The following is a 23,224-nucleotide window of genomic DNA, read 5'->3' on the forward strand; positions in this document are numbered from 1 at the left end:
TTTTGCAGTTCCACGAACCAAATAGAATTCTAGCTTCTTCCAAAAAGTCCAAAACAGGTAGTTGTCGTGCCTGAACAAGGCAACCATTGATACATTCCGCAATGTTAGAAGTCATCATTCTGCCCCTGTTCACTGTTGCATGAGATCTTGCATGAGATATATTTGATCGGTTGGCAAAAAAATAATTATATTCATTAGCCAAATATATAAAAGACACTATTGTATATACCGTCTATTATCTTGATGGCCGATATAAGAAAATTATATAAACAAATTAGGGAAAATTATGCGAAATGGCAAATATCTAGAGTATATTATGTAATATAGCTATAGTTTTGATTATTTTTAATTCGTGACTATAGTTTCGCAAAATTTTGCTATTCAGTTTTCTAATGGTATAAATTCAGAATTTGTATAATTCGGTCCCTAATTGTATAAATCCAGAATTTGTATATGGTTATCCTAGCTATTTGTATACGATTTATGAAAAATTCATAATAAATTACCTTATTTGAATATTGGCAAGCGAACTATACAAACTGAATTCTGAAAATTTCTAAATCTACAAATATAGAATTTGTATATATTTATCATATTTGTATATTTGCAAGCGAAATATACAAATAAATTAAAGTAGTACACCTCAAGACCCATCCCAACACGTACCACCTATACAATCTATAACTTCATTTTTTTCTTGAGAAGCAATTAAGTTTGTGCAACTTTTTTACACAATGGTACTTTCAGTCACTTGATATGTTATTTACATTATATTTCTCACAACAAATGTAGGCCGTCCTCTTCTTATTCTTCTCAATTAATAACCTTAATTTGCGGTCCATATCAAATTGTACAATTGGTATGATAATTAGATGGACCACTTTTGCAAATTGTAGTCTAATTGGTATGAAAAGGCAATGATATATGTAGTTTAATTGGCACAAAGGGGGAAACTTTACCAAGACTTAATGTGGTGCAAATCCTCACATGTCCCATATGGACTAGCTAGTACCCTTAGAACGTATCAAAGTATTACTTTTAGAATTCTTAGCTAATAGTACTACCTTATTCCATTATTCTGCACCTCCTCTACAACAATTGAGCTTGGCATTAAAAAAGTCAGTAAGCATCATTATCAGTTTAATAATTGAATGATGTGTGTATTAATACACAACGATACGGTTTCAAAATGACAAAAAGTCTCATATTGATGGTTAATGAGATGGTTGACTCCATATAAGGCTTGAATAATCTTCCTCCCTTACAACTAGCTTTTAGAGTGTGAGTTAGGTCCAAGATCTATCTTAACAAATATAGATGAAGTAATACATTATTTTTGCACATGTTTCATCAATCTCATATTCAATAATCTCCTAGATCTGCCAAAATCTATCTAGAACTCTTATCATATACTCATCATAGCAATAACAATAGCAGAGTCAGAATTTTCACTAAGAATATTAAAAATATAAAGAAGTAAACGCTCGGGACTTTACTTGGCTCCACCACCCCTGATCATTAGCTTACTCTAACTCGCTATTATAATAATTGAGCCGCAATTAGTACGTACACCTCATAAACTCACCTAACAATCAATATCTCTTTTCCAAAACCGCAACTTTTTTGTATTGCAAGTCTATATATAAGTAAACATAATAAGGGCCTATTTCAACATTATTGGACATTCTCTTGATCATTTCAACAAATTAAACCAACTCCTATACAATGTTGTATGTTGTTGTTTGTAATGTGTTGTTGTTTAGTGCCTGCATCAGTGAAGCTTATAAGGTGAAGGTGCCGGAAAAGGTGGTTGTACCGGCGGTTTATGCATTTGGAGACTCAATTGTGGATCAAGGAAATAATAACTACATAGCCACAACAGTCAAGTGTAATTTTCCACCTTATGGAAAGGACTTAAGGGATGCCATACCAACTGGAAGGTTTAGTAATGCCAAGACGCCACCGGACTTGATAGGTATCCAATCACCTACTATTTAATAACTTATATACATTGATAGTATAAAAATTTCTTACACCGTGCAATTTAGAGGTGAATCAACGATATTTAAAATATAAGTGCACTATTTAAAGAAAAGAGAAAGAAAAAAAAAAGCATTAAGTGATCAAATTGATCTTTGTTCTTCTTAGTAAATAACTCATCTTTCAACGAAGTGTACCACTTAACCTTTTTGTAGTATGAACTCCAGCAGGTAATATTAGATCAGTTCTAAGAAATATGTACGTAACATATTTGCATATCTTGTTTTGTAGAGATATTATGGGTTCACGTGTGCACCATAAGTTACCCACTAAAAGTTGTCTTGGGTGTAATTTAAACTATTATAACTAGTTACCATATTTATTGAAGTGCATATGTACTACAACAACAACATATTTAGTGAATTTCATAAAGTAGGGTAGCAGACCTTATCGCTACCTCGTGGTTTGACATGACTACATGTTGTGCATTTCAGCTGAAGAACTGGGGATCAAAGGGCTTATTCCAGCTTACTTGGATCCAAATCTGAAGGATGAAGATCTCAAAACTGGTGTAAGTTTTGCATCTGGAGGTTGCGGATATGATCCTCTAACAGGTTCCGCCCTGGTAAGTTCTTACTCATTTTGAGAGCTAAACTAAGCAATCTTAATTCATATTTGTGTTGTTGTTGACCACATAAAACAAGTGTTTGATATGACAAAAGTCATTTTTCATTAAAAAAATATTTGGGGGCTAATTAGTAAGTTATCCCAATTACAAAAATTTCGGATTTTTCATTGCTATCGGATACATTTCTTAGTTATCTGATACATTGCAAATGATAAATTACTTATTTATGAGAACATTTTCAATTAACCACCAAACACTAGAAAATAACTTTCTTGAATATATTGTCCATTATTCCAAACACACCCAACACCCTATTTGTGTCCAAACAATCAACACTAATCCTTTGTTTTATGTTGTTGATTATGTTTTATCAGTCAATCCTACATCTATCAGATCAATTAACTCTCTTCCAAGAATACATTGAGAAGCTAAAGAGCTTAGTTGGGAAACAAGAAGCCACACATATTTTAAACAACAGTTTTTATATGGTGGTTGCTGGTAGTAATGATTTTCTCAACAACTACTATGTCACCGGATTTCGCAAGCATCAATACGATATTAACTCCTATATCGATCATATAGTGTCATGGGCTTCAAACTTCGTACAAGTACGTATACCTATAACTATACATAAATTATAGTAAGGAATTAATTTTATGACGAGTAATTCTTAGTTTTGATTCTCCAAAATCACATGATTTTTTTTTTTTGTAAGGAATTGTATAAGTTGGGTGCAAGAAGAATTGGGGTTATGGGCCTTCCTCCATTAGGGTGTGTACCCTTTCAAAGAACACTACTAGGTGGAATAATATCTAGAGTTTGTGTCGACGAATACAATCAAGATGCACAATTGGCCAACACCAAATTCGGAGTTGCATTTGATTTATTATCAAAAACATTGCCTCAGTCCAAGTTGTTTTTCATCGATATATATAATCTTGTAACTGATTTCATTGTCAACAGTACAAAATACGGTATGTATACTATATGCTTCTTTCAATTCATATCTCTAGACTCTGAATTTTGATTATTTGCGATTTGGTTGATTAATTATAGGTTTTGAAGAAGTCGAGAAAGGGTGTTGTGGTACAGGAACGATAGAGGTGAGCGCACTATGCAACAAATATAGTGCAACATGTGAAGATGATACGAAATATTTGTTTTGGGATAGTTTCCATCCCACGGAGAAAGGTTATAGGATTCTCATTGATCACGTCATCAAAAATTATATGAAAAATTTGCTGTAGACAACTATTTGAGTTCCCCCATTGATAAAACTTTAGTTTAGATCATTCACATGTGAACGTGTCTTTGTGTACTCTAGAGAATTATGATATTTTTTTTATATGCATGTCGTTGTTGTTCTTCTACGTATACCCTACAGTAGTATGGTATAAGTTTAATTTTAAGAAAATTGTGCTAAATAAAATAGTCAGCAATATTCACAAATCATTATAAGTGCCACTTTTTGAATTTAATTAACTATGTATCCTCTTACACTAGTTAGTCAGTAGATGTGGAGTACAATTACTTGATGAGTTTATTTAGTTTTTAACAAATGCACATAGTGAACGTCTCCATTTAAAATGCACGTAGAATAGTTTTATGTGACACCACGTAGTACGCCCTGATTCTTTCGATAAAAGTCAATGTTCCTTATTATTGTATGTTCAATGGTTAAGCAGATGAGGACACGTACCTAAAGCAAGCAAAGGCAATAAATTTCAATACTAGTATGACATTTGTAGCGTAAAAGACGGAAAAATTTTAAAATGGTAGATGCACCATCAACAACAGTTGCGTGAGGCTCATTTAATTGTTTGGCACTTAAATAGTGGATCCATTTTTTTACTTTTCTTTTAGGCTTTTAGCATCCTCTTCCACTTACTCCTCTTTTCTTTCATTTTCTTATTCTTTTTATTTCTAACAAATATCCAACTCTCAAATATATAATTAAGTCGTTGATATACTTAATAAAAATATTTAAAAATATGTTTTTCGTCAAAATAACTGATAACAATTTTTTATTGAATATTAAAAGTATTCTTATTATTCACCATTTTTAATAATATTAAATTAACTTTAAAAAATCCAGTATTTTTCAATTACTAGCATTTTAATAAAATCAAATTAATTCAAATTTGTTATTTCATAGCTTTTTCTGTTCGATTTTAGTTCATATATCTGCAGTCATTTTTTTAACAGAGATAGTTAGTTTATTTTTGTAAAAAAAAAATTAGTAACAATTTTTAAAAATACTTGTTATATATTATAAGTGAATGTGATCTAATAAAAGCGCTGATAAAAAAATATAGGAAAAATCACCTCACACATCTATTTAAGGAGTAATATTACAAGTTTTAAATTTACTTTTAAAATATTACTACTTATAACATTTTAATTGCAAGTTATGACAAATCATTTTTTATTTATAATTCAATTAATTCCACTTGATTAAATAATTAGTCTTTTATAATTATATTTTAATTAATAGGTGAGATAAATAAAATTTAATAAGAGAGAATCAATGGTAATTATCTATTACACTTTTTAGGAATTTTTTTACCTTTCACACATAATATTACACCTTTTTAGGGATTCTTTTACTATTCACGTTCAACATTTACTCAAATGGTAGATCTTTCTCTCTCACCATCATCATTCTTTTTCTTTGTACATCCAAAAGAAGAACAGTAAATCTTTCTCTTTCATCATCTTCATTATTCTTCTTTGTAAACTCAAAAAAAAGGAAAAATCTTCTAAACAATACAAAGAATCAAGAGTTTAGGTTGACAAAAAACATGTTGAAGAATCAAAAACGTCAACATATACTTAGAAAGGTCCCAGATTCATTAGAAGGGGTTTCTAATGTTGAAATTGAGCTTTCATCTTTTAACATCTTGACTCAAACGCCGTCGATACCAACAGGAATGCGAATCCGACGAACAAGTGTGTTACCACTCCCAGGAAGAAACAAACCCGGTAAAGTTGTATATGATCAGATTGAGTATATTTTTTTTATATGAAATTGATATACTATGTAGTTGGTATGATTTTTTTTTGTATTAATATGGTTGTGCATTGGCATGAAGTTTGTATAAATCTGGTATGACTTTTTCACAGTTGTATTTCAATTATTTTCCGATTGAGGTTAGTGAAATGGGGATAAAAATTAATATGAAATTTATATGTATTTCTATCTTTTTGTGATTTTTTATTCAATGTTGTTGCAGTGATTGTGGTATGTACACATGTCTATTTGTTGAATATATTAGCAATGGAGTTTTTGATATGGGTCCCATTGATATCGATGCAAAGTACCATCGTCAAAAATATGTCACAATCCTATAGAATGGAAGAAACAGGTTTGTTGATGGCGCAATTAGTGAGAGTGAAGTAATTGAAACTGTTGCTAGCAAATTTGGTGGGACCCGCATAGCAAATGAACATGCTCCGGATACTATCAATATCCTACACCAAGACCACAAAAAACATATTTGAGATAGTTGATTGTAGCTTTGACTTTTAATTATTACATGCTTTTTAATTTTTAGATGATGTATATTTGTTTTTGCTACAGTTTTTTACAACAATATATACTATGCATTATTTTACATTATCAAATCTATTCTTCCTAGATTTATATCAGTTGGATACCAACTACATTTTAATTTTTAGTCTATGTTTTAAATTTTCAAGTCAGATACCAAGTGTATACAAATTGGATATCAGCATAAGCTAGATTTATATTGAATTTTTAGTTTTAAAAAACACATCATAAACATAGTAATAATTAAAATATTTTGAGATTCCTTTTATAGGACAACTGTATACATGGTTACACTTAAGTTTTCGAGATGGATATTAATTGAATACAATATTAACTAGTATTAGGTTGGCTAATTTGGTTGAAATCTCAATTACATCTTAGTTTTTCTATTTTTTTCAACTGGATATCAGTTGGATACCAATTGGATACAACAATAACTAGTTTTATGTTAGCTAATTTGGTTGAAATTTCAACTACGTCTTGTTTTTTCTATTTTCCAATGGGATATCAGTTGGATACCAATTAGAAATTACATTAACTAGTCTTAGGTTGACTAATTCGTTTGAAATCTCAATTAATTTTTTATAAAAAAAATTCCAGTGGGACATCAGTTTGATACCAAGTGTATACCAATTGGATACAACATTAACTAGTTTTAGGTTGGCTAATTCGGTTGAAATATCAATTACATATTTTTTCAATCAGTGGGACTTCAGTTGGATACCAAATAGATACCATTTTCATACTTAAATTTGACTTAATATTAACATCTATCCTAAGTTGCGATGTTATCGCATTTACTAGACCACTATACAGACTGGAAGATTCATAGATAATTCCCTCCATCTGAAAAATCAAAATATTTCCTGTTTCATTAAAAAAAATAACAGTCACTCTTACATAATACAAAGGAATAACAAATATGTTGTATTTATATTCACTTTTCATTCCATAATAATACAAATTTCATCCACAACTTCATTCTTCTCACACAAATTTATACACACTCATCATTACTTATTCATACCAATATCATTCCAAACAGTCTACCAGAATTCATACCATAAAACACATTTCATAAAAAAAATAACAGTTTGTCGTACATAATACAAAGGAATAATAAATATGTTGTATTTATATTCAAATTTCATACCAACCTAATACAAATTTCATCCACAACTTCATTATTATCACACAAATTTATAGACACTCGTCATTATTTATTCATATCAATATAATTCCAAACAGTCTACCAAAATTCATACCATAAAACACATTTCATACATTTATTTTTTTACACACATTTCATATATTTATAACGATAACATCATCACTACTTCACACACATGAAATAATATAATCAAATCATTCAAATATAAATACAAAATCGACACATCCATGGTGTTTACAGTGTACAAATTACAAAAAACTCATAACATCATTTATTCAATTTTCACAAAAAATATTTTGTAATATGAAACAAACGAAGGTTCATACAAAAAAATTACAATTTAAATCTATTATGGACAACCGAAATTCGAAAATTTCATTTTTAATTTCATTGTTCTTAAATTTATTTTTTGAAGTTGAAATAAAAATACAAATAATAAATCGCAATGAGTACTAACCAGAATGATCCCATCTACCACCATGTTTTATTAATATCGATAAGAATCCGTCCATTACCACAAAATAAAGATTTTTGAACCAAGAATATTTTGAAATTAGTCGTGAATGAAGACAATCACAAGAAAATAATCGAGGGACTGAGAAACATTTGAATAAAAAATAAAATCTGATTTTTGAATTAATTTTAACTAATTGAGTAAAAAAGGAAAACAAATTGACAGAAAAAAATTAGAGGGAGAGAGAACCGTTTGAAAAAAATAAAATTTGATTTTTGATTTAATTATAAGTGATTGAGTAAAACAAGGAAACCAAATATTCCTATTTTATTTTTGTCACGCCCCGAGCCAACACCTTGGACGTGACTGACACTCGAAGACCATTGCTGGCCTTAAGCGAACCCTTGGCCTTGCTTATTGACTCAGCGGAAGACTCAAAACATTAATACAATGATCAAATGAACTTACTCAAATAACTTAGTCAAATAGCTTAGAATGTTTAAAAGTCAACATTCAACTTGGCCAAAACGGCAACTCAAGTCTTAACATATGAAATAACAATGTAAAGACATCTGACTATTAACTGTCTATGAAGCCTCTAAAACAAAGAGGGATGTCGGACAACTGACATCAATACATTGAATGTACGAGTATGCGAGTTGGATTGATAAACAATACATAGGCTTGAAAAGATTCTGAAAGAAACACTTACCTTGACTCTTCTCAACTTTTGAATAACTTAACTCAAAATAAAGCAATGAACACATGCAATATATGAAAAGCTTTATAAAAAAGTAAAAATAACTTAGTTCGTTAAAGAAAATGCAGTAACAAACTAAACTTTACTCGTACAATAAAATAAGATAGTTTCTGTGGGAGATTCTCTAACCGACAACTACCACTATGAGCCTAAGTGGTGATACATCGTCTTGCCCACGCTGCCAGAACGGTCATATACTTTGCCGTCATATAGAGCGCTTAACTTAGTGGATCCACTAGCTTACCTTATGTGATCATCTAAAAAGTATGACCCATTAACACTCATGATGGCTACATGATTTTTGAAAACTTGAGCTAATATGAACACGCATCCCCATATCGGTTCTCAATACTACTCCCAAAAATATACTTAGCTCATATGTTTTAAAACAACTTCTTTCTTTGGTTTGAGATAATTACTCAAAGCTTAGCTTAAAAGCTCTCTTGGAATCGATGTTCCCTTTTCTTGCTCAAATGTGAAAACATTTATAAACTCTTTGAGAATACTTAGTTCCCTTATAGTTTTTTGAGAAATGAACTCAACTCTTTACTCTTTTACTAACTTGAAACTTAAGTCTTAAAACAAAGTTAAAACGTTTGTTAAAGACTTTTGAAAACTTTAAGAACTTTGCTTTGACTTGCTCTTACTTTTAGACTTGACTCTTAACCTCTCTTGACTTTGATCCTAACTTTCCTTGAATTGGATTATGGATTCAAAGTTCATGATCTCATGTTTATAGATGATTTCATGATGTTTAGATGTACCTTAGAGTGTTGGAATCAACTTAGAAATATAGATACTTTGCTAGGGAACAAGTGCAAAAAGGTGGGGAACGAATGGGAGAACTGGCGTCCCTGGCGCTCTGAGAAGCACGGGGTGCCAGCCCTCAAAGTTCAGAGAAATTTTTGTGGCGCTCTGGCTGGCACGACGCGCCAAAGGCCAAAGTTCAAATGAACTTTTGTGGCGCTCTGGCAAGCACTACTCCCCAAGCCCTTTCCCAAAAAATCTCCGATTTTCTCCTTCGTTTTTCATCTCTAAACTTCAATGGTTCTTTCCCCAAACATTTAGAATCATTAGTACCCTCAATATACAACAGATTCAACATGAAATTTCACCTGGAAACATGAATAAAATCATCAAGAAACCTCAACAACACAACCCCCAAGAATTCAACAAAACTTTCAACAATGTTCGTCAAGAACTCAATTTCTAATCATTCAAAGACTTAAATTCACTTAATTGAATCATTTGGCACGTGGGTGAACTAACCCAACACTATGTAGTTTCACATACCTTGTAGGGATCACCCCCGACGAAATCCACACGAAAAGCTCGAACGTTTCTTGGCGATTCTTGTTTTCTCCTCTTTTCTCTTTTCTCCAAGCCCTAGCGTGAACTCTAACTTTTCTAAACTCACCAAAAATCTTGTTTTACCCCAATTAATTCCTAAAAATGAATTAGAATAATTAGGTAAGGAAAAGACTAATTTACCCTTCCGAAACCCGGATTAGACTTTCCTTAATCCAACATCCCAACTTCCAAACGACATAACTTACTCATACAAACTCGGAATCGCGCAAACTTGGCGGTGTTGGAAAGATCATTCTAAGATATTTCCAACCATATCTGGAACTACTCCTAACTCATCATGAGCTAGGAGTTATGCTTGTTTGAAGTTGACCAAAAACTCACTTTAACTTACTTAAAATTTTCGAGATTTCCGTATACTTTCCAAAAATGACTATTTCCAGATTTTAAACTTCTTTCTAGTTCTTTCTTGTTGCGAGATGTTACAATATCTCCCCCTTGGGAACATTCGTCCTCGAATGAGATTACTCTTACTAGGCTTAGTGTGTAACATCAAATTTAAACACCCAACAAGCAATTGCAGTCAAACAAAACGCTCACTCATAATTTAAAGAGCACTAAGAAGAAAATTAGCACCTTGGTCTGCATTTTCTCCCGACTCAAAGAGATGTGGATATATCTTCTTCATATCCTCCTCAGTTTCCCAAGTAGCTTCTTCAACAAATTGGTTTCCTCTAAAGGATTTTGACTGATGCCACCTCTTTTGTTCTCAACTTGTGAACTTGGCGATCTAGAATCTGGACAGGAATCTCCTCATAGGATAAGCTATCCTTGACCTCAATGTCTTCAGTTGGTATGATCAATGAAGGATCGCCCATGCACTTCTTCAACATAGAGATATGAAATACCAAATGAACCGCTGCTAATTCTTGTGGCAGCTCCAACTCATAAGCTACATTGTCAATCCTCTTGGCTATGCAATAAGGTCCAATATATCGGGGACTAATCTTCCCCTTCTTACCAAACCTCATAACACCTTTCATGGGTGAAACTTTCAAAATATACCTAATCATCTACTTCGAACTCTAATGTCATTCTCCTAACATCAGTGTAGGATTTTTGACGACTCTATGCCGTTTTCAACCTTTCTTGAATCACTTTCACTTTCTCCATAGCTTGGTGAACTAAATCTGGTCCTATCAACCCTGCTTCACCAACTTCAAACCATCCAATAAGAGATCTGCATCTTCTCCCATAAAGAGCTTCATAAGGATCCATTTAGATGCTAGAGTGGTAACTGTTGTTGTAAGCAAACTCAATGAGAGGTAGGTGATCATCCCAATTTCCTTTGAAATCATTCATACAAGCCCTCAACATATCTTCTAATGTTTGAATAGTGCGCTCTGCTTTCCTATCAGTCTGAGGATGAAAGCCAATACTTAAGTTCACCTTTGAACCCAAGCCTTTCTGAAAAGATTTCTAGAACTGTGCAGTAAATTGTGCACCTCTATCTGAAATAATAGAGACTGGGACTACATGAAGTCTTACTACTTCCTGAATATAAAACTTAGCATAATCTTCTGCTGAGTGGGTAGTCTTTACCAGCAAAAAGTGGGTTGATTTTGTCATTTTATCGACAATCACCCAAATAGAACCATGTTGCCTGCGAGACCTTGGTAAACCTGTGATGAAGTCCATATTAATCATCTCCCACTTCCATTCTGGAAGTTCTATATTCTGCGCTAAACCACCGAGCCTTTGGTGCTCAACTTTCACTTGTTGGCAATTTGGACACTTAGCAACAAATTCAACAATGCCCTTCTTCATGCCATTCCACCAATAAACCTCTCTCGAGTCACAATACATCTTTGTGGAACCCGGATGAATGGAATATCTGGAGCTATGAGCTTCCTCCATGATCCTCTCTTGGAGTCCATCCACCATAGGTACACACAGTCTACCTTGATATCTCAATACACCATCTCCCCCTTGTTCAAAAGCTAATACTTTTTGCTTATGAACATTTGCCTTCAATTCAAGCAAAATAGGGTCTTGGCTTTGCTTCTCTTTCACTTCTGACACTAATGATGACTCAACCCCATTTGTCACCACTATTCCTCCTTCTGTGGAATCCATAAGTTTGACTCCTAGGCATGCCAGTCTATGCACATCTTTTGCTAACTCTTTCTTTCCTTCTTCAGCATGGGCGGTGCTACCCATAGACAACTTGTTTAAGGAATCAGCAACAACATTAGCCTTACCTGGGTGGTAAAGAATACCCATGTCGTAGTCCTTGAGTAACTCTAATCACCTTCCTTGTCTGAGATTAAGCTCTTTCTGAGTGAACACATATTGAAAACTCTTGTGATCGATGAACACATCCACATGAACAACATACAAATAATGGCGTCATATCTTCAAATCAAAAACTACGACAGCCAACTCTAGATCATGGGTTGGATAATTCTTCTCGTGAACTTTCAACTGTCTGGAGGCATAAGTTATAACTTTGTCATTCTTTATTAAGACACAACCCAGACCAACTCTAGATGCATCACAATACACCACAAAACCTTGAGTACCCTCTGGTAAGGTCAAAACTAGGGCAGTAGTCAACTTCTTTTTCAATTCCTGGAAGCTTTTCTAACAAGCTTCAGACCATTGAAATTTCATTGTCTTCTGAGTCAACTTGGTCAAAGGAAACGAAATAGACGAGAACCCATCTACAAACCTTCTATAATAGCCAGCTAAACCCAAGAAACTCCTAATATCAGTTGGAGATGTGGGTCTAGGCCAATTCTGCACTGCTTCAATTTTCTGAGTATCAACTTTAATTCCCTCACCAGAAACTATGTGGCCCAAGAATGCCACAAACTCAAGCCAAAACTCACACTTAGAGAACTTGACATACAACTCCTTATCTTTCAAAGTCTGAAGAACTAGTCTGAGATGGCTAGCATGATCCTTTTCATTCCTTGAATAGATTAGTATGTCATGAATGAAGACGATAACAAACATATATAAATGAGGTTTGAAGATTCTATTCATAAGGTCCATGAATGTTGCTGGTGCATTAGTTAAATCGAACGACATGACCAAAAACTCATAATGACCATAACGGGTCCTGAATGTTGTTTTTGGAATGTCACATTCCCTTACTTTCAACTGATGGTAACCTAATCTGAGGTTAATTTTCGAGAAACAGGAAGCACCCTGAAGCTGATCGAAAAGATCATCAATCCTCGGAAGAGGATACTTATTTTTTATGGTAACCTTGTTCAACTGGCGGTAGTCTATACACATTCTAAGGGAACCATCTTTCTTTCTCACAAATAAGACCGGAGCGCCCCAAGGTGAGACACTTGGTCGAATGAAACCCTTATTTATGAGATCTTTCAACTGCTCTTTCAACTCTGTTGGTGCCATTCTATATGGCGGAATAGAGATAGGACAAGTATCTGGAATGATGTCGATGCCGAAGTCTATTTCTCTCTCAGGAGGGACTCCGGGTAGATCATCAGAAAAAACTTTTGGAAACTCTTTCACTATAGGAACTGACTGGATGGGAGGTACCTCAACACTTGAGTCATTAACTCAGACTAAGTGATAGATACAACCCTTCGAAACTAACATTCTCGCCTTAAGGTACGAAATAAAACGACCCTTAGGCACTGCCGAACTACTACTCCACTCTATGACTGGCTCATTAGGAATCTGACTTGACAACTCGAGTCCTACAATCTATTGATGCATAAAAGGCTTGAAACCAGTCCATACCTAGAATGACATCAAAATCTACCATGTCTAATTCAACTAAATCAACTATGGTGTCTTTGTGATTGATGGAAATGACACAATCACGATAAACTCGCTCAGCTAGAATAGACTCCCCAACAGATGTAGAAACACAGAAGGGTTCACAAAGTTTCTCAGGAATAACTTCAAACTTATTTGCAACATAAGGGGTTACAAAAGATAAACTTGCTCCCGGGTCTAGCAAAGCATAGACATCAAAAGTAAAGACTTTGATCATACCAGTAACAACATTTGGAGAGTTCTCTTGCTCTTAATGGCTGATGATTGCATAGAGGCGGTTTGCTCTTCCGCCAGTGCTGGAAGTAGCTCCTCTAGGTACAACCCTGTCTAGTGGAGCAACTGATGAAAATTGGGCCATATTGCCCTGATTTCCACTACCTTGCATGTTCTTAGGGCACTCTTTCAGGAAGTGACCCTCTTGCCCACACTTGAAACAACTTGTCTGGCCATCACGATACTTACCTGGGTGGATCCTACCACACTTAGCACATGCAGGAGCTCAGTTACCTTATTGCACCACACTACCTTGAGACTGTATAGGTCTAGCTCTGAAGTTCTGCGAGTTCTGGCCATTATACTCACCTTTGTTTCGGGGTGCAAGTGCACTAGCAGATGATGTAGCAGGTCCCTTTTGTTTTTGCTGAAAGGATGAACGGTTCACATTACCTTTCTGCTGCCCAGCCTCATTCCCTGTCTTCGCTTTCTTACTTCTGAACTCTTCTTTGTCCCTCAGCTTCTCTTCATCAACCTGCTGCACATAAACCATCAACCTCGAAATGTCCATATCCCCAATAAGCATTGCTGCCCGACCCTCTTTGCTTGATAGACGGCCCAACCCAGCAATGAACAAGCTTATTCTACTTCTCATATCCTTAACCATCTCTGGAGAATAACGAGATAGTTGGGTGAACTTCAACCCATATTCATGAACACTCAGAGAATCATGTTTAAGTGTGAGGAACTCACATACCTTGGCCTCTTTCAGTTCCCGGAGAAAGAAACACCCCAAGAAAGCTTCCTCAAAACAGGCCCAACTCGCAGGTGGTGCATCATCAGCTCTACCCCATTTCCACTGGTTGAACCAAGTCCTAGCAACATTCTTCAGTTGATATGCAGCTAGTTCAACTCGCTCAGTATCTGCTAGATGCATAACATCAAATATTGTTTTCAGCTCCTCAATGAAGTTCTCTGGATCCTCAGTAGTGCTTGAACCAGTGAAACTTGGAGGATTCTTCCTCAAGAACTCACGAATCCTTGAAGTGTCAGCCTCTTCTTGTCGAGCCCCTCTTTGCTGCCCAACCTGGTTAGTCACAACTTGGCTCAACATCCGAATAGCCTCACGGAACTCAGCATTGGTGACTTCTCCTTGAGGTTGCACTTCAAGTGCATTGGGTAACTCTTGTTCCTCAACATTGCGTCTTGCAAGACGACCGCTGACAACTTTTCGTGGAGGCATGATTATCTGAAAACACGCGCAAGCACAAATTAGAAGAAACTTTTTAGAGATCAAACTCTAACGCACGAAAAGAGTATTAAAGAAGTGGGATAATTTCCCAAGTGTTGCAGCCTCTTAATTATAGATGTGGCGCGCTTCACACTGATAACTAGGAATCTACAAACACAGCTTCATAGAGTTTCTAGGACTCTTGAACTCCGGGCTCTGATACCAAGTTTGTCACGCCCCGGGCCTACACTCTGGACGTGGCTGGCACTCGAAGACCATTGTTGGCCTCAAGCGAACCATTGGCATTACTTATTGACTCAGCGGAAAACTCAAAACATTAATACAATGATCAAATGAACTTAGTCAAATAGCTTCGAATGTTTAAAAGTCAACATTTAACTTGGCCAAAATGGCAACTCAAGTCTTAACATATGAAATGACAATGAAAAGACATCTGACTACTAACTGTCTATGAAGCCTCTAAAACAAAGAGGGATGTCGGGACAGGACCCCCGATCATCCTAACATCTGAAAGACTAGAAAGCAAATAAAGGAGTCTTACGAAATGCAAAGAGGCTCACCAACAGACTCTGAATGCTCAAGCTGGATCAACGAGGCGTTGGATGTTGATCATGGTTGCCTGCGTCTGCATCATAATAAGATGCAGGCCAACTTGCATCAGTACATTGAATGTACGAGTATATGAGTTGGAATGCTAAACAATACATAGGCTTGAAAAGATTCTGAAAGAAACACTTACCTTGGCTCTTCTCAACTTTTGAATAACTTAACTCAAATAAAGCAATGAACACATGCAATATATGAAAAGCTTTATAAAACAGTAAAAGCAACTTAGTTCATTAAAGGAAATGCAGTAACAAACTCAACTTTACTCATATAATAAAATAACATAGTTTCTGTGGGAGATTCTCTAACCGACAACCACCACTATGAGCCTAAGTAGTGATGCATCGTCTTGCCAACGCTCCCAGAACGGTCCTATACTTTGTCGTCATATAGAACAATTAACTTAGTGGATCCACTAGCTTAACTTATGTGATCATCTAAAAAGTATGACCCATTAACACCCATGTTGGCTATATGGTTTATGGAGACTTGAGTTAATATGAACTCGCATCCCCATATCGGTGCTCAATACTACTCCCAAAAATATACTTAGCTCATATGTTTTAAAACAACTTCTTTCTTTGGTTTGAGATAATTACTCAAAACTTAGCTTAAAAGCTCTCTTGGAATCGATGTTCCCTTTTCTTGCTCAGATGTGAAAACATTTATAAACTCTTTGAGAATACTTAGTTCCCTTATAGCTTTTTTGAGAAATGAACTCAAGTCTTTACTTTTTTCTTAACTTGAAACTTAAGTCTTAAAACAAAGTTAAAACGTTTGTTAAAGACTTTTGAAAACTTTAAAAACTTTGCTTTGACTTGCTCTTAACTTTTAGACTTGACTCTTAACTTCTCTTGACTTTGATCCTAACTTTCCTTGAATTGGATTATGGATTCAAGGTTCATGATCTCATGTTTATAGATGATTTCATGATGTTTAGATGTACCTTTGAGTGTTGAAATCAACTTAGAAACATAGGTACTTTGCTAGGGAACAAGTATGTAAAGGTGGGGAACGAATGGGGAGAACTGGCGTCCCTGGCGCTCTGAGAGGCGCGAGGCACCAGCTCTCAAAGTTCAGAGAACTTTCTGTGGCGCTCTGGCTGGCGCGACGCACCAGAGGCCAAAGTTCAGAGGAACTTTTGTGGCGCTCTGGCAGGCGCGGCGCCCCAAGCCCTTGCCCAGAAAATCTCTGATTTTTCTCCTTCGTTTTTCATCTCTAAACCCTCTAAACTTCAATGGTTCTTTCCCCAAACATTTAGAATCATTAGTACCCTCAATATACAACAGATTCAACACGAAATTTCACCCGAAAACATGAATCAATCATCAAGAAACCTCAACAACACAACCCCCAAGAATTCAACAAAATTTTCAACAATGTTCATCAAGAACTCAATTTCTAATCATTCAAAGACTTAAATTCCCTGATTTGAATCATGTTTGGCGCATGGATGAACTAACCCAACACTATGTAGTCTCACATACCTTGTAGGGATCACCCCCGACGAAATCCACACGAAAAGCTCAAATGTTTCTTGGCGATTCTTGATTTCTCTTCTCTTTTTTCCTCCTTTCTCTTTTCTCCAAGCCCTACCGTGAACTCTAACTTTTCTAAACTCACCTAAAATCTTGTTTTACCCCCAATTAACTCCTGAAAACTAATTAGAATAATTAGGTAAGGAAAAGACTAATTTACCCTTCCAAAACCCGGATTAGACTTTCCTTAATCCAACAGCCCAACTTCCAAAGGGCATAACTTATTCATACGAACTCGAAATCGCGCAAACTTGGCGGTGTTGGAAAGATCATTCCAAGAGCTTCCAACCATATCTGGAACTACTCCTAATCATCCTGCGCTAGAGTTATGATTGTTTGAAGTTGACCAAAAACTCACTTTAACTTACTTAAAATTTTCCAGATTTTCGTATACTTTCCAAAAACGACTATTTCCAGATTTTAAAACTTCTTCTAGTTCTTTCTAGTTGCGAGATGTTACAGTTTGAATCCCCCTAAATTTATGGCATTATTAATTACCATTAATGTTATCTGTTTTTTTTTATGATATTTTAAAAAATGTAATTTTTAGTATTATTTTAATTAAAAAAATTAATAAATGTTACAACCTAAATTTTTTTATTGTTACTGAAAATTTTATTCTACTAATATAACTTGAAAATATTAGTCTAATAAATGTCCTTTATAAAATTTTCACATTTTAAAAATCATTTATGAATCCATCGCATTCGCACCTGCCTTGTTCAGCCATATGTCATGTTTATTTTGACATCTAAGTAATAAATTAGTTTGTGTTTTGAATTAATTTGATTCTGTGAAAGAATATTGAACAATAAGCTTATTTTTAAACCGTTTTAAAAGTGTTACAATTATTTAACTGAAAATGTGTTTATCTATATTTTTTAGTCAAATGTATTACTTTATTTAATTGTATATTTTGAAAACTGGTTATTTGTTAGAAGTAAAAGAAAATAAGAAAATAAAAGAAAAAAAGGTTGTGGAAGAGAAGTGGTGAATAACATGTAAAACATAACAAAAATGACTCACTATCCAAGTGTAAAAAGAGAATGGAACCTCACATAACTATGTTGGTTGTGCCTCTCCCATTGTAATTTTTTTCTCAAAGACCTAAGGGAGAGGTCGAGTCTACTACAATCGAGGTCGCGAACAACAACAACGAGGATGAGGTCGCGAACAAGGGAGGGGTCAAAGATGAAGCAAAATAATTCTTTTTTGTGCTTGAAAGTTCCACCTGTGTTTGTCTCGGAAAAACTAGATGCGGACAAAGGAGGAACTCTTTTAGTTAGATTCTGAAAGCCACGTTCTACTTCAAATGTATGTAAATAGCTATAACCCCAGTATATCCCCCCAAACGCTACTAGTAGGCGTCCAATATTGCCTCTCGCGTTACTAATGCATATTAATTATTAATAAAAGTATCGGGTCGAGTTGGGGTCTCAAGTCGGGTTTAGGTCTAGTGTTGGGATCTTTATTTCAATTTGAATGTCGGGTCCCTAGCGAGGATAGGTCTTGTTGGGTCTTGGGATCGTTCCTTATTCGGGTGATGGTCAGGGTCGGGTTTCAGTTTCAAATATATACACTATAAAGTATTTTTCGGAAAATATTTTTTACTAACCAACCAAATATGAAAAAGTAAGTTAGAAACCAACTTATTTTCCAAGAAACAATTTCCATGGAAAATTTTTCTTCATACCAAACACACCCTAAATCCCTTGCATTACTAACACCTGAAATCCACGATATTAGTAATACACACCTTAATACACAATATAGTCTATAACTAAACGTAGGTTGAAAAAGACCAAACAAGGTACTATTAGTACACAAAGTTAATATATGCATTATTTCTCCTACACTCTATCAAACGGCCTCTAAGGGTTCATTTGGTACAAAAAAACAAGAGACTACTAATTTCGAGAATAAATTTAAGATGAGTTTATTTCATGTTTAATTAAAATAATTACAAAAGAACTTAAATAAAAAAATTAATTTAATTTTAGGTCCATTGCTGGACTCGATTATATTCAGAGCTCCCTCATATTAATAATCAAGAGCAAAAAATAAGCCTTTTCCAAAAGAGTACTCGGAAACTTATTCCAAAATTAGTTATAATGAAATTATATATTATTTAAATTTTTACAATAAAAACGAATATATGATCCTAAAATAAATAATCTCAAAAGTAATTAATCATAATTATCTGGCTCCCTAACTAAACTAGTGTTAAAAGGGACCCAACTCCTATCCGTGGTACCGGGATTTCACGAACGAATAAAGTTATCCTTTCATGTGCTCAAGTGGGACCCACCTATCCCTATCTGCCTAAATGATTAGATTATCAGTAGACCCAAAAGTCCCGAGATCACCGCTCCCTCAAACCAAAGTAAAAACTCTTTTGTAATCTATTATTAAGCTAACGTTTAGCGCTAAGTTTTTCAGTATTTTTATCAAATAATATTTGGAGCCAAGTTTTTTCACAAAATATTTGATTATTTCAAAAAATATGATTTATAATCAGAAGTTTTAAAAATATTTATAAGTTTGTATTATAATATATTCCGTTAAAAATTATCTTACAACATAATTGATAACAATCGACAACAAAAATAACAATATAGGCAAGAGCAATACATTAATGCATATTCAAACTTGTCATTGATTCAGTTATAATTATAACAACCTCTGAAGGCGGTAGTAACAAACTATTCATTTATATAATCTTTCCACATTCTACGAACAATCTCTTCCCAACAAGCTTTCATTTCTAGATCAGATGACTGAGAAGACGAAATAATATTGTTACTTTGAGTCGATTGTTCGTCATATAGATATATCTTAGTAGGAAGTAATAAATGATGAGTATTTTTTTTTATAAAATATAAAAGTTTGGGGTAATTTTTAATTTTTTTTAAAGTTCCCAAATATTTTTCAAGTTCCCAAAAACTAATTTTTTTCTAGTATTTAGGAACTTGAGATTCTTGGCAAAAAAAATTGTCAAGTTATGTAGCCAAACGCCAACAACCAAATTTTTCCAAGTTTTTCCCAAATAAAACTAGGGGTCAAACGGGTCCTAAAGTTATGCAAAAATTGAGAATGCAGTAATTAGTTATGAGTGAATATGTTGTATTATATTATGTAGATATTGGTCATGTAAAGATTAGTAACATATGTATTAGTTATTCAAGTCTGAGTTCAAAAAAACACTTTTTAAACAACACATATCAAAATGGACTCTCCCTAATAATACGTACCAAAATGAATATTTCGTCAACAAATGAGTGAACTATCCCAAACAATGTTAGCTGATCCGTTTATTCCACTCCAAAATACAACACAAATATTTTAAGATAGTTCGCTCATAAATGGGTAAATTAAATTCATTTTTTAGCTTTTCACATGAAGAATATCTCTTCTTCAATAATAAATGTGTTATTATTCACTTCACATTTTCTCATTCATCTTTTATCCTCTTTTACTAATATTATATTTTGATCTTTGAAAATTGATAGTCATGTCTCAACAATAAAAAAGGTTTGTATGTTCAATTGAATTGCATGTATGCAAATGCAAATAGTATTTGTGTAAAATAAAAACATCAATGACTCTCGATAATAATAGTCGTAAGTTTTGGATTTGCGTAGTTTTTGGAGTTGAATAGACATAGTTAACGTTATTTGGGACAATTCGTTATTGATGAAGTGTCCGTTTTGATTTGTATTTTAGAGAGGATCCCTTTTGATATGCGATATCCAAAAAGTATTGTTTTGGTGCCAGACTCTTAGTTATTTACACTTTTTATCCCACATAAAATAATACATATATAATTTCTTCATAACTTTATATGTATTAATTGTGCATGTTTCTAAATTATCAACCAATCGACGTATTAATCTTATATATGAATAACTTATTTTCTATCTACTTATCAAACGTCATATAAGTTATACATAAATTAATACATAACTAAATTATTTCTCATCCAACTATCGAACAATCCCTAGTATAAAGACAAATATAACTATTGAGTTGGATAAAAATACAAATATATTAAAGGCATGAAAATTAAACTTTATAGGAGTAAAATAATATATATATATATATATATATATATATATATTGAATAAAAGAAATAAATATGTTTTAAAAGTATATAATAAATAAATATTAATATTTTAATTTTTTATTATAGTAAACAAGTAAAAATGGATTGAGATAAAAATGTTAGGGCTGCTTACCGGATGAATCGCGCGGATAATTTCGTTTAACGATTTGACCTATTGAATATCAACTTTTGAATTTACTAATTCCCTAGCCAACTTAAAAGATATCAGTTGGTTCGGTAACAGATTAACAATTATCGATTGGTGACTTGGTTAACTTCTAATTTCTATGATACCTTCTTTTTCGATGAACGCACCTTATAAAATAAGATGACTTTGAATCCGCAACAACATCAAACGGATAAATTGATCCAGATTTTCAACTAATTATCCCATTTTCATTCTCTAGCGAAAGTATTTTTTTTAATGACACAATAAATGATTGCATACATTTTATGTACATATCCTCTTAGTTTGCTGACTTGTTCTCTATTCTTTAAAACAAAAATGATAATTATTGAAAAGTAAATAGATCTTCATGGCTTACAACTTTAGCTTTTTATGAGTTAAGACTGATAAAGAAAAAATATATAATTACTTTTATATATTATGGTAAAATATTAAATGAGCTCAATATACCTAAAATAAAAATATAAGTATAATAACTCTAACGAATTGAAGATTTATCTAATAAAGAAATTAAATAATCCTATCACACTAATAAACAATTAATTATAAAATTTTAATATGTCTCGAACCGTTTATTCAATAATCCAATAAAAAAATTGCGAAGAAGGTAACATGGGTTGGACTTGGAGGGAGTATAATATACTACTTCATTACTTAAATCCACCGCTAAAACCTCCTCACATCTTCCTACATTTGGGCTCTACTGTCTGAATCTCCCACAGATATCGCCTCAAAATGCAAGATCCGTCGAATCCAAACTCCAAGCAGCTCAATCAGACGCCGCCATTTTCGGCTACATTCAGGCCATCGCACCACCGCAGAGCTCACTCGGAGGTGAACTTCCGGCTCCCTGAGGATCTAGATCTGGTATCTGACCCATTCGATGCATCCGCCGGAAGTTTTGAGGAGATCGGATCCGAGGACGATTTCTTCTCCACTTACATGGACATTGAAAAACTTGGCTCTGGATCCAACCCTACAGATGTTCCAGGGTTCAACAATGCCGGCGCAGGAAGTAGTGGACTCCTAGCTGACTGTGGTGATGGAGAAAGGAATTTCACTAGGCCTCGACAGGCATAGCAATTCGGTGGATAGTTCCAGCTTGCTGCTAAGTGAGAGTATTGAAGCTAAGAAAGCTATGGCTCCTGATAAACTTGCTGAACTTTGGACCATTGATCCAAAAACGCGCCAAAAGGTAGAATACTTTTACAGCTTTGACTCATACAATTAGTTCAAATCGTTTGAATTGTGAACGGTGATTTGGTGCTGAGGCTTTCCAAATACTTAAAACATCTCAAAGAATACACGTAGTGAAGAAAATTCAGAGTTTAGGGAATCTTGAAGTAGATCTACTTGAGTCTATCATGATTTAGTCCTCTATTGATTCTTTTCCTTTGAAAATGATTTACATTCAAAACAACTTTTAACTAATCACAATTTGCTTCTCTTTTTTGGAGATCCGAACATTTCTTACCTTTTAAAATTGATCTGCATTCCCTTGGTGTCAATGTACTAGTTTTTCACTGTATAGTCATGTGAATTTGGAATATATATGAATTCTTGGTATACGACATAAGAGACTATGTCAAATTGAGATGGAGACATAGTGATTTAAAATAAAACTGCATTTCTGTAGAAGCGAGAAACAAGACAAGTGCT

At 34.0% G+C, this 23,224-nt stretch overlaps 3 protein-coding genes across 6 annotated transcripts in view; 2 read left to right on the forward strand and 1 right to left on the reverse strand.

The window, feature by feature from the left end:
- LOC125823765 (small ubiquitin-related modifier 1-like) overlaps positions 1-23,224 on the reverse strand; it is a 498,077-nt gene that overhangs the window by 446,155 nt on the left and 28,698 nt on the right. The window contains exon 1 of one of the 3 annotated variants that reach the window (XM_049503146.1): positions 9,900-9,905. The exons of the other annotated variants lie outside the window; for them this stretch is intronic. The gene's annotated coding sequence lies outside the window, so the exon portion shown is untranslated. Of the gene's footprint in view, positions 1-9,899; positions 9,906-23,224 lie in introns of those variants that run through there. 3 annotated transcript variants of the gene reach the window in all.
- Positions 1-23,224, forward strand: part of LOC125823741 (ABC transporter I family member 6, chloroplastic) — a 377,846-nt gene that overhangs the window by 110,521 nt on the left and 244,101 nt on the right. The window lies entirely within an intron of this gene.
- LOC125823738 (GDSL esterase/lipase EXL3-like) lies at positions 1,677-3,855 on the forward strand. The gene is made up of 5 exons (XM_049503118.1): positions 1,677-1,975; positions 2,475-2,605; positions 2,983-3,216; positions 3,324-3,582; positions 3,665-3,855. Exons 1-5 carry the CDS (start codon positions 1,726-1,728, stop codon positions 3,853-3,855), a joined length of 1,065 nt encoding a protein of 354 aa, XP_049359075.1. The 5' UTR covers positions 1,677-1,725.

The sequence above is a fragment of the Solanum verrucosum genome, unplaced genomic scaffold (assembly GCF_900185275.1).
Source record: "Solanum verrucosum unplaced genomic scaffold, falcon-dt-bn FXZP01000093.1, whole genome shotgun sequence".
NCBI lineage: Eukaryota > Viridiplantae > Streptophyta > Magnoliopsida > Solanales > Solanaceae > Solanum > Solanum verrucosum.

Excerpts from the sequence above, each read along its gene's own strand:
- LOC125823738 (XM_049503118.1), top strand. The coding sequence starts at position 1,726 with ATGTTGTATGTTGTTGTTTGTAATGTGTTGTTGTTTAGTGCCTGCATC. Across the intron at positions 1,976-2,474 it reads GACGCCACCGGACTTGATAG|CTGAAGAACTGGGGATCAAA; the intron begins GTATCCAATCAC and ends TGTGCATTTCAG. Across the intron at positions 2,606-2,982 it reads CTCTAACAGGTTCCGCCCTG|TCAATCCTACATCTATCAGA; the intron begins GTAAGTTCTTAC and ends ATGTTTTATCAG.